This window comes from Salvia hispanica, chromosome 5 (genome assembly GCF_029641045.1).
Source record: "Salvia hispanica isolate PSC_SH4W2 chromosome 5, Shi_PSC_v1, whole genome shotgun sequence".
Classification (NCBI taxonomy): domain Eukaryota; kingdom Viridiplantae; phylum Streptophyta; class Magnoliopsida; order Lamiales; family Lamiaceae; genus Salvia; species Salvia hispanica.
Genome location: NC_142696.1, coordinates 44178620 through 44191748, shown reverse-complemented (window position 1 = coordinate 44191748; position 13129 = coordinate 44178620). Strand labels below are relative to the sequence as shown.

The 13129-nt window shown below is 41.4% G+C and overlaps 1 protein-coding gene across 1 annotated transcript; it reads left to right on the top strand.

Annotated features, from left to right (window-relative positions):
• The first annotated feature begins 4962 nt into the window (after positions 1-4962).
• Positions 4963-7161, top strand: LOC125189267 (protein FAR1-RELATED SEQUENCE 5-like). The gene has a single exon (XM_048086559.2). The coding sequence runs from the start codon at positions 4963-4965 to the stop codon at positions 7159-7161; it is 2199 nt and encodes a 732-aa protein (XP_047942516.2).
• Positions 7162-13129: the final 5968 nt, after the last annotated feature.

The following is a 13129-nucleotide window of genomic DNA, read 5'->3' as shown; positions in this document are numbered from 1 at the left end:
CTAATTGCAGTCATGCACTTCTGCAGAGGTGACAATCCAGGCTTTCCGGCGGCGTCCCAACGCTGTTGGAAGTCCCAGTAACGCGCCGACAACCCGTTAACGATGCGCAGGAATAGCTCGCGCCGCATTCTGAAACGCCGACGGAAAACCACCGGCCCCACCGTGGGTCCTCGGCAAAGTAATCCGCGTAGAGCCGGTTGTGAGTCTCAGTGTGGTCACGGTCGACCGATTGACGGCGATGGATTGGCCTTGGAATCGCCTCCCAGTTCTCTTCTTCCTGACGTTAGGCTGCCCTTGCAAGCACGCGCTGCACCACTCGGTTTATGACTTCGTCGTCGGAATCGCTACCGGAAGACATTGATTAAATGTAATAGAGAGAGAGAAAATGTATTCAAATAGAGAGAATATAGATGTTGGTGTGGAGAAGTGAAGAATGAGAGGTTGTATTTATAGTGGAAGAAATGGAATAAAAAAAATAAAAAATTAGGTGAGAGGGCCGACCGGCGGCCCTTCCTCCACAATGGAGGGCCGATCGGAAGGCCCTTCTCAACAGCTAGGGCTGATACATCGGCCATATGGGGGAGAGAGGGAGGGGGCGCACGGCGGCCCCTTTACCACAATGATGGGGCGATGAGGGCCGATGGGGAAGTCCCTCCCATTGGTCCTCCATTGTGAATGCTCTTAGCCCCAATTTAAGATCTCTTAGAGAAAATAAAATACTAACTCAATCCAGATAAATATCAGTATTTCGTAAACAACAGCCGCTTGAGGCAGAAAACTTTAAAACCTCTAAATCTATTTAACCGTACAATCACTCTTTTCTTCTGCTTTGGCGTGATAGATCTACGTTCAATATAGTAGGGAAAATTACTGAGAAAAGAATAGCATAACAAACAAATAGAGCTACGTTATTCTTTCATCTCTATTTGACATTGAGGATTATGGGGTCAATTTTTAATAATGGGCTACATTTGGTAAAGATAGAGTCGTGTAAGCATAGGAATACAGATAAATAATTTATTAGATATTTAATTAAAAAGCTATGAGACTGAAATAGTAAAGTTAATTCATTTCTTAAATAGGTGACCGTGTGTATGTTCAGTAAAGTGTGAGCTGTTAATGGATCATCTCTTTGCGCATGCCACTTGCTAAAATTGGGCTTCTCCGAATCGGAATGTTGCAAGCTGAGTGCGAGGCCCAAGCTATTCAACTTAATACAAATATACAAACCACTACCATTGTTTATCTTTAGAACATTTTTTGCTCCAATGAAACTATCCAACATAAAACCCCTTTTTGTGGAACTTGCATTGGTGGCAAGTGGTAACTCTTTGAACACTCTCTCTGCTCATTATTTTCTATAGATGTATTACTGCTCTAATTATAGCTCAATGAAAATATTAACATGTCGTAATCCTATGCCCATATTTCAAACCACCTCTCTAATCACATCAGGATGATGAATTCTCTTAGAGCATCCACTGTAGTTGGACACTTTTCGGTGGACAACTTTTTTTTTTGTCCATAGCCACTTTTTATTTGTCCACAGCTACAAAAAAAAGTGTCCGCAGCAATAGTGGACACTTTTTGGTGAACAAATTTCACTTTATTTGATTTGTTGTATATTTTAATTCAATTACAATTAAAATTATCGGACTAAAAATAATTAGAAAACGAGATAATAATAAAATTAAAAAGTGCGATGAGACCAAATATTCGTTGTATTAATGGATACCGGAAAATTACACAACGAACATTTTATAAAAAAAAAACATATAAAAGCAAATAAAAACACCGCCACCATCTACTCGGTGGCGGAGTCGGAATCCTCTGCCTCTTCTTCGTCGCCCACTCCCCCCGGCGGCGCCCCTGGACCAGTCAGCCCCAGATCCTCTCTGATCCTACACATGAGCTCATAGTATATCGCCTTGGTGATGGGGTCGGTGGCCGACTCGTAGAAACGGCAGTTATCTTGCAGTTGTTTCATCAACTGCACATTCAGGTTCCTATTCAAGACCACATGGGCCCCATGGTCCACGGACTGAGCTCCAGAAGGCGCCTGCGCGATCCAGACCCGGGCGCCGAGTAGCGGGAGGAACCTGCAGACATTCGGGCGCTGCGGATACTGGCCTTCTGCCCCGGAGGGCGTGAACGCCTAGTGTGTGTATCAGAGGGCTCCTCCGTTTGGGCGTCGTTGAGGTCGATTGAGTGTCCGCCGCTGCTGCTGCTGTAGTTCCCGGCTCTGTTGCGTCTATTGCACTTCGCCCCGTGACCTTCAGTCTCCTCTGCACAGATGGACTTGAATTTCGGGCAGTTCTCGAGAACGAGAAACTCCTCCCACTGGGTGAACTTAGGCTTATATAGCGCGTTGTATTGGGACACAGACAGAGCCTTCACGTCGGCTTCGTTGCAGCCACTCTCAGCGTTGATAAGGTTGTTGCCGTAGATGCCCGCGAACTTCCTGGTGGGTGTCAGAATCCTCCCAAACTTTTTCCGGATCTGTTCCGCGTCACGCGGTTTGGCGCCTCTCGGCTTGAACTCATTGTAGGTCAACAAAACGCGCTTCCAAAAGCCAATCTCGGTCTGATCGGTGCCAACACAGGGGTCTGATGTGACGGCATCCCATGCCCTCGCCACAACAATCGACTCGTCTTTGGTGTAGTGCCCGCCCCGACTTGTTACCGCCGACTCGCTGCCGCTGCCATCCCCGTCGCCGTCGCCGCCGCCTCGCCCCCCACCGCCGTCGCCGCCGCCTCTCCCCCCACCGCCGTCGCCGCCAGCCCTCCCCCCACCGCCGTTGCCGCCGCCCCTCCCACCACCACCGTTGCCGCCGCCTCTCCCACCACCGCCGTCGCCGGAAGATCTCGTCGGCGGGGTCTCCGGTAGGCCCGGACTCATCAGCCCCATCATCTGCTCCAGTGTGAACCTATCGAAATCAGACAAAGGAGTCTGGGTGCGCTGGAAAGAGTGAGAAGGGGTATCCGGCCGCGGATGGTTGGGCGAGTCCATAGTGGGTCGATAATCTCCAAATGCCGAACGACCCAAATTCCTCTGATGAGAAGATTTACCCCGATATTGGCTTTGTTGCCACGGCGGGGATGTCGGTGACCACGACTGGAATGGAGGGAGACTGGGACTCGATCCCCGGGGGGTGGGACTCGATCCCCACAGCTGAGATGGCTGGGAAGAAGGATAGTATCCGTATCCCGATTCTTCCGTGCCGGGTGAATCTTCGTCTCTCCCGTGCATTTGGTATAAAATTTAGGGTTGTGAAATTGGGGGTGGAGTGAAAATGGGTGTGGAGTGAAAAACAAATTGGTGGGGTATTTAAATAAGCCAAAAAAAGTAATTACAAATTCAAATTAAAAAAAAAAAAAGGCACAGCCGGTGACCGCCGCGGCGGTTTTGCCGCGCAATAGATAGGCGCTGCCGCCGCCGCGCTTCTCTCTCCTCCGGCCCGTCCTCGCCGACTTCGGGGCGATGGCCCTTCCGCCCCAACATTTTCGTCCGCCCCCGGGGCGGACGCGTCCTCCCCTATAGACCGCCGCGGCTAAGCCGCCTCCGGGGCGGCCGGCGCGCCGCCCCTATAGTGGATGCCCTTATAACTCTTGGCACGTGACAATACAAATGATTTTAAAACGATATGTCCCATCCAATATCAGTTGGAATAGAAACCAAAGGCAAAGGGACAATATGTGGTGGTGGACATTATTTTAAGTGAAAGTCGGCCATATTGACTTTCCACCCATTTTCCTTTTTTATTCCACGTACTCTCGAGTCTCAAATGCATATAGAATATACTGTAGAAACTAGCTTTGAAAAGTGTCAACTTTGCATTATATATATAACTGTGCGTGTACACTATATACACAATTACAACGTTTGGTCTAATTTATGGATTATTTTATATGCATCTCGCATTATGTCAAACATCGTGATTTTTTTCTCTTGTCAGTACGTTATAGATTGATTTGTTCATAACATGATCGTAGCAATTCAAATAATAGTATTAAGTCTGTAATCTCACTCGCTCAACTATGAAAAGTACTACAATGCCCACTGTGTATGAAAATTGTTTGGAGAGAAGTGGTAGTTTAAAAAATCAAACTAAATGAGCATGGAAGTCCTTGAGAAATCAAAACAGTACAGGAATTTTGGTTAAAGAATTATTGACAGTTTTAAAAGTGTAATGCGAATTTCGGATTAAAGAATGTCCTTGCAATAAGGGAAATGATCTTTAATCTTTTGTGCAACTTTAATGTAAACATGGTGTATTTTTATTATTCTGAGACGTCGCATTCAACCCCACGTAACTTTGAAAGTTTTGAAATATAATTAGAAAACAGAATCTCAGAACCGGAAATCTAGCAATCTCAAAATAAAAAGGAATGAGCTGGCATAGTGGCAAGCGGAGGGGATCAGCTAAGCCATAAGTTAATCCACCATATAATACACTAATGAAAATTAGACATGTGGAACCTATTTTTAATATTAAATAAAAGACTAAAAATATAAGTTCTCATAATGCATCATATGCTACACCAATATTAATTAGACACTTGGACGATCTTTAATAATGACTAAAAAGGATTAAAACTAAAACCTAGCCTTTACATATTGAATATATTTACGTATTAGGAAAACCCTTTCATCTTTTCACTCAAGAAACAAAATTTTTATCTGCCGCTGCAATCTTCTGCTGCTTTATGTCGATGTCAAAAGGTAATCACTTTCAAGTAATGTTTATCACTTTGAATAAAACAATTTTAGACTAGTTCTTTTGTCTTAATATATGGATTTTGCTAAAAATCTTTGAAGTTAATTAATAAAACTATCACAGGGGAGCAACTCATAATATAATACGGAGTACAGTAATTATTTACTTTATTTGAGTTGTAACAGGATTGGCATGGAGTAAAAGAAATAGATATTGAATATACGATTTTTTTTTCTTTTGCAGATATGGATGACAATGTATTAGAAGACCACATTCCTAAGATAGGGATGGAGTTTGAAACAGAAGTTGAGGCATATGATTTCTATATGAAATATGCTAAGGTAACAGGTTTCGGAACTCGAAAACTATCTGCTCATAGAGATCGAATTACGGGCAACATCTTGGACATTAGTTTCTGCTGTTGTAGGGAAGGTTATAGAGCAACAAACAATAGATGTGTTACAATTAAGAATCCTCGTCCTGAAATTAGATGTGGATGTAAGGCTTTGATGAAAATCAATCGTAGGTACACTGGAAAGTTTCAGATTGTAAAGTTTGTCGAGGAACACAACCATGATTTGTGTGATCCGGAAAAGTCTTACATGTTTAGATGTTTTAGACAAATGTCTAATACTCAGCAAACACAAGTTGATGCTGCTCAGAGTTGTGGGTTGGCTCCAAAGAAAATAATAGATGTAATGGCAAAGGAAGCTGGCGGAATACAACATCTTGGTTTTAATCATATTGATTTGAAGAACTATTTGAGAACTAAGAGGACTTTGGAGATTAAACAAGGAGATAGTGGAGGTGTTTTGCAATATTTACAAAGGATGACAAGTGAAGATCCACATTTTTACTATGCTATTCAATTGGATGTGGAAGATCTAATTACCAATATATTTTGGACCGATGGTAGAATGATACAAGATTTTGGTCATTTTGGTGATGTTGTTTGTTTCGATACGACATACAGAAAACATCGAGATGGCAGACCAATTGCTTTGTTCGTCGGTGTAAATCATCATAAACAAACAACTGTGTTCGGTGCAGCATTATTATACGACGAAACAATTGAAACCTTTGAATGGTTGGTTGATGCGTTTGAAGATGCTATGATGGGAAAGAGACCAAAAACCATTTTAACGGATCAAGATCAAGCAATGAGCGCTGCTTTAGCTTCCAAGTGGCCATCAACTTACCATCGCTTGTGTGTTTGGCACATTTTTCAGAATGCAGCAATTCATCTTTCCAATGTTTTTGCGAGTTTCAAGAATACCTTTGCAGCTGATTTTAGTCGTTGTGTGTACGACTTCGAAGAAGAATCAGAATTCCTTGATGCATGGAATGGAATGTTGGAGAAATACAACCTGCAAGATAATCAATGGTTGAAGAGAATGTTTTCTCTAAGAGAAAAATGGGCTTTAGTTTACGGAAGAAACACATTTTGTGCTGATATGGTTTCTACACAACGAAGTGAGTGCATGAATGCTGTTGTTAAGCATTATGTAAATTATAAAAACAATATTGTCGAGGTGTTCCATCATTTTCAAAGGTTGATAGATGATCGCCGTGAGAAAGAGTCGGCAGAAGATTTCAAGAATGCTCAAAGTTCACCTGTTATGACATTTCCATTGGAAATTCTGAAGCATGCGGCTGCCGTATATACACATAAGATATTTGCATTGTTTAGTGAGGAGTTGAGGAAGGCAATTGAAAGCAAGATTGAAGGTGAGAGTCAACTTGGAACTTCTGTGATATATAAGGTCAGGCCAATTCATCGGACTAATGAATATATAGTCACATATGATTCCATCGAAGGTTCCATTTTTTGCAGCTGTAGGAAGTTTGAATTCTCGGGTATTTTATGCTCACATACTCTAAGAATCTTAACATTTATGAATGTTGTTCAAATACCCGATGAATATATCTTAAAGCGATGGACCAAACATGCTAAGGGTGGAACATCAAGAGTTTGTGATGTAGGAGTTGGCATTGTTGATGAAAAAACAAGAAAGAAGCAGCGGTATAAAGAGTTATGTAACTCTTTCATGCGTGTGGCAATAAAAGCAGCTGAGAGTGAAGATAGCTATACTTCTGCTTTAGATTGTCTCTTGAAAATGGAAAATAGTGAGGATGGAATGATAGGGAAGGCAAATACTGTACCAATTGAGGCAAAGGACGGAGATGTTGCAGTTGATGATGAAACCAATGAAAGTCAAATTAAAGGCTTGAAACCTAAAGGGAGAGTTACATACCATTCGAGTAAGAGGCCGAAAAATGCTTTGGAACAAGCTATTAGTAGAAAACGAAAACCAAAGCCAAAAGCAACAAAGAGTGGTTCGCAACATGCTTCTTCTATGCAGGAATCCGAAGAGACTACACTCATTAATGATGACTACTGGAACGTGACATACAGTGCTTTTGATCCTCAAAGTACATCATAATTTTAGTCTAAGCAATGCTGCAAGCCTGCCATCAATGAAGAGCAAGCCTGCCATCATAATTTTGGTGTTATTTGATTGTTTGACAGTCATTCATGGTTAACTTGTATTAAGTTTTGATTAAGATTTTTGTGGGAGTTTCATTTTTAATTTAAGAGTTGCATTCTGGGAGTTTTGACTCATTTATTCTATTGTTTTAACTATTGTTATTGTGTTGATATGAACATTTTGGTAATCGTGACCTTGTACTTTTAGTTAGCATTGATCAAAATGATTTCTGATAAATGATTTTTTCTTGATCTCGACCTGCTTTCTTTCTACAGATCAAATAGCATGATTTTGGTTTTATTATTGAATGGATGGAGTTGAGTTAGTAGTTCAGTTAGTTGTTTGGCAAATCTGTTTGAACTGCTAATATTTGCTCATGATGCTGATAAAAATTCTTGTTTGAGCTGCTAATATTATACTTTGAAATGAATTGCCACAATGACAAAACTTGTTTGCACAATTGAAATATGTAGCAGGCTGAAAATCGGTGATATCAAGTTTGAGCCTTTTGTATTGTTCTTCAAATGAAGTGGCTGGATTGAGCAAAATCTGCTTAGCACAAAATGGGAGCTATCGAGATTCGATAAGCTATGATACAAACTGATTAAGATTCCAATGGTAGGCAGCTCATCTTCATACATACTGCTTCTAACACTTTGATAATTCTTCCCAATTAGCAATGTCAAGAAGCTCAACAAAATGTCTACAAAATGACAGTCAGCGTATCCTTTTGTGTCTAATTAATAGCATAAGGTGTATTAGTTTTAGTTTTAATCCTTTTTAGTCATTATTAAAGATCGTCCAAGTGTCTAATTAATATTGGTGTAGCATATGATGCATTATGAGAACTTATGTTTTTAGTCTTTTATTTAATATTAAAAATAGGTTCCACATGTCTAATTTTCATTAGTGTATTATATGGTGGATTAACTTATGGCTTAGCTGACCCCCTCCGATATGGGGAGAGAGAGAGGCAGAGGAAAGGGAGAGAGGCTCCAGATAAGATGAATTTTGCCTTTTTAGGTTTTACTGTTGTTAAATTACAGATCAACACAAAAGGTAAATTCTGGTTTATTACTCCTACTTTTAAAATTACAGATTAACCAGATTTTATGAATTTTGCCTTTTCAAGCTTTTACTACATTTATTAACTACGACACACGTTAGAGCATCCGCACTGGTACTTAGGCCAGCCATAGGCTAGCAATAGGCCAGCCATTCTCTCCCCTGCCACGTCAGTAACACTAAAAAATCCACCTGCCACATCAGATTTAGGCCAGTCATAGGCCAGCCGCAATAAAAATAATTCAAAATATACTACATTTACGGAATTAAAATTACGATTAAAATACGGAATTAAATTTACGAGACATATACGGAAAAAATAATCCATTCCATTAAAAAAAAAGTACAAAGATTTTTAAAAAAAAGTACATGATTTTTTTTTAAAAAAAAAGGGTTTCCACACACGAGCCCCGCCGCTCTCTACTCCTCATCGCCGTCGCCGTCGCCGCTGCCGCTGCCGCCACCCGTGGTATCTAAGCCCACGTCGGAACCCGCTAGCCGTGCCCTCGCGATCTCCAAATCAACACGCATGCTCTCGAGCATCTCGTGAAGAAACATCTTCTCCGTGGGGTCAGTGGCGTTCTTCCACTCTTGGAAGACCTTGTACATCTGATCCCGCGTATGGTTACGCGAATGGAGAGTGTACTCGAGTGGGGCGGGTGGGAGGGCGGAGGACTGGACCTCGCGGGGCGATAGGAGGGATCCGCCCCTCGCAGCCCGCTGCGCCCGCTTCTGTCCAACCGGGCGGGGGCGACCAGTAAATGAAGGAGGGGATGGAAACTCCTCAGCATCCGGGGGGAGGTCATGGGATCCGCCGCTGCTGCCGCTGTAGTCGCCGCTATAGTTCAGTCGCTGCTTCTTCGGCCACCCAGCGTCGCACCCCGCCCGGAACTTCTCGGAGTCCTTCAGCAACAAGAAGCACTCACAGAAGGTGAACTCCTTATACTTCCCCTCCAAGGGGAACTGACTCGCGGCTATCCTCCGGGCGTCGTCCTCATTCTGCCCACTTCTGAGCTGACGCAGGGCGTTGGCGTACAAATTCGCAAAACGGCCCACCGCGGCCCTGGTGCGCTCCCACTCCTTCCGGACCTCCTCGTTGCTGAAGTCCTTCCCGTGCGGGCAGTGCCTCCTATAGGCAGCTCTGATCTTCTCCCACATGTTGACGACCCGCTGGTTGTTCGCAACCAGCGGATCGTCGCACACCTCCAACCACCCCCTGGCCACCCGGCGTACTCATCCTCCATCCACTTCCGCCGGCCAGGGGTGTGGTCAACAGCGGGCTGCGATGACTCGCCGACCGCCTTGGCCTTCCCCCTCGTCTTCTTCTTCGGCGCGGCCCGCCTCGCCGGAACGGGAGTATCCGGATCCTCGAGATCGATCCCCATATCATGCAATGACAGAAGGTCATCGCCAGAGAACTGCGTCTCCACTGGGGTCGACGTGTGAGACGAAGCCGTCAATAAATCAAGCGAGGGCCGATATACCGTGTCCCCTCCCGGTGACCCCTGCACCCCCCCCCCCTGCATCCCGGGATGCATACCGTGCTGCATCCCCCCCTACATCCCGCCCTGCCACATCATCCCCATCATCTGCTGCAGCATCATCTGCTGCTGCATCTGGGGCATACCCCCCCCACCCGGGCGCTGACTGCCCGCCGCCCGGCATCCCCCCCGGCATACCCCCCTGGTTCCCCCCCATCGCCCCCCCCCCCCCCGGCGCACCAGCCATCATCCCCATCATCTGATTCCAAGGGATGTTAAACCCCGGGCCCATCTGCCCCCATCCAGATCCCACAGGTACCGTGGGAGTCTGAGATCCACTCGTCGCTGGACTGGACTCGTTGTTGTGATCCATCGCTCAATGATGCTCTTGTACAGAAAGTTAGAGAGAGAGAAAACTTGTTAAAACAAGTGGTGCAAATGAAAATGAAACGAAAATCGCGTTTATATAGGTTTTTTAAAAAATAAAAAAAAATAAAAATGGGAGCTGGCCGATCGCTAGCCGATCGGGCCGCCACAATGGCGGCTAGCCGATCGGCCAGCGCTTCGGCCAGCCCACGCCGAAGCGCTAGCCGGTTTCGCTCTCGCCGACTGCAATGGTTCGGCTAGCCGATCGGCCAGCGCGACGAATCGACTAGCCGGTCGCTAGCCGACCATTGCGGATGCTCTTAGTCAAATTTATAAACTGATAAACAATACAGTAAAAATTAAAAATAATTATATAACTTAAATAGGAAATGAGATTCATTTCATTAGATATAAAATTTTACTTAAAAATAATACTACTTAATACGAAGTACTAAATTTTACTACTAATGGAGTATCTAAAGTGGAAAACTAGGCTATTGATGGTTAACGGGTTTTACCAATGATACACAAAATCTAAAATGGGATAGATAAGTAACTCTAATAGTACTCCAAAACTAATCTTATTTTTGGTTTTTTGAAAAAAAATACTCATTCGTTCGCGAATAAGAGTCTCATTTTCATCCGGCACGGGTTATAAGAAATGTTACGAAAAGTGGGTGGAAGAAAGTTAGTGGAATATGAGTCTCACTTGTATATATTACTCCTTCCGTCCCTAATAATTCATCACTATTTGACTCGGCACGAATTTTAAGAAATGTAATAGAAAGTGAGTTGAAAAAATTAGTGGCATGTGGATTCTACTTTTATATACTCCCTCTGTCCCATTAGAAATGAAACGTTTTCCTTTTTAGGTTGTCCCAATAAAAATGAAACGTTTCCTAAAATGGAAACAACACTCTCTCTACTTTATCTTCTGTCTTACTTTACTCTCTCTTCATTAACTCATAAAACACCACTGCATAAAAACCTGTGCCGGAAACCAAATGTTGCATATTTTTTTGGGACAGAGGGAGTATTAGTTTTATAATAAAAAGTGAGTGTAAAAGAGTCAGTGGAATGTAGGGTCCACTACCAAAAATGGTAAAAGTGAAAGGTGACAAATTTTTGGGGACGGACGAAAAAGGAAGTAGGTGACAAATTTTCAGGGACGGAGGGAGTAGTTTTAAATAATATATGAGTAGAATGAATTAGTAGAATGTGGAGACCTCTTACCATTTATAGTAATAATGAATCGGGACTCTTATTCGTAGACGGACTAAAATGGCAAAACGGGACTCCTATTCACGGAGTAAAATGAGTTTGAGTTTAGTGTAAATTGATTGGAGTAAAATCATATTTTATGCAGTACTATCTCATTAAAGTTATGCATTTCAAATGGGTTAAAAATATTTTTTTTTTCCAAACGAATACCGGAGTATTCTATTATTATGGGTTCAAAATCGGGCATTAAACGCTAATAAAGGTACATTATTAAGTCAACTATATGTACTTAACAGTAAATCTATACATATATAAAAGGCGAGTTTTAGTCTTAATTTTAAATTTTATAAGTTTTGGGTATAAATTTAAATATTTGTAAATTTTGGGTGATAATTATAAATATTATAAAATTTTCCCATCAATTTGTTTTTTTAACTGCTCATTATAACTAAAAAAGGATGTAACCGACTGTTGTGATGGGGGAAATTAATAAAAATTTAATATATATCTTAATTTTGCATCAAATTCATGTAGATTATTAATCATGTAAATTGTAACCGTTCCATGGCCATGGAGTATTGTAATCGCATATTAGTATGGGAAAATATTTGGATTTATAAACCAATTAAATTATCTTCATTTGTGAATAATTAAATGTATAATCAATATTGATATAAATCATCATTCATGTAAAATCGTGAACCATGAGTCAATGTTATATTATTTTTAAGATTTCATATGACAATTTTTTATTTAATTACTATTACTTTCCTAACAATTAATTTATTTATTGCACCATTTAACGTTAGTGCAGTTACATATGCAGAATTAATAATCCAATTTAAATCCATGGCTATAAATATAGGTCATTTGTCTGTTTGTAACTCGATTATTCACCACCTTCTCCTATTGTACCACCAAATTTTCTCCAAAAAAAATTGTTTCTGTATGGTTTTTGCTATAGGGTTCTTACGTATAGAGAATTAGTAGATTCAATTATTTGTTTTTTCCTTTTATAGTTACATTTTTTATGCGATTATTATGTTACTAATATTTATTGTCTGTGTTCTTACCAGAGGAAGAAAGTTGACACCATGGAAATGGAATTCAACTTTCTCAATGATCTACGACCTACCATAACTTAACCAGTCAAATTTTGAAATCATGGAAGCATTCACCTTGACGATTTGATTTGAATTTGGTGAGTATTTTTGTGAAATTTCATAATCATGAACTCTTGCGGATTATGAATTTCACCAATATAAACACAAACTTGTGTTTGCATTCACATACAGATGGGGCAAGCTGGCTTGATGGAGAAGATGATGTTGACGCAGGACGACTAATCACTAAAGTGCTTGAGACGATGAGCGGAGAAGATGGAGGCTTTTGGATGGAGATAGATGGAAGCCGATGGGTAGTGGCGTAGAGCCGCGTGAGCATAGGCGATTCTGGAATCCATTTTCCATATTTTTCATTTCTTGGTTGAATTCTGAACAATTGTTTTTTATAAATGGAGTTGATTAAAGGTCTATTGTTAATCAATTTCAATTAATGAAATTATTGGATATAAATACTATACTTAATTTTCAATATTATTAATATAAGATAATATGAAAAGCTATTTTATTTTTTTTATTTTTATTGTGATTGTATACAATTTTATTTTTGAGTAAGCCGTGCAACGCACGGGAGAGATACTAGTCCTATAAAATGACTAGTTTTTACTGTAGTAGGCTGTAGATTAGCAAAGTTTTTTTTTTTTTTTTTTTTTTTGTTTTGGTAGAAGA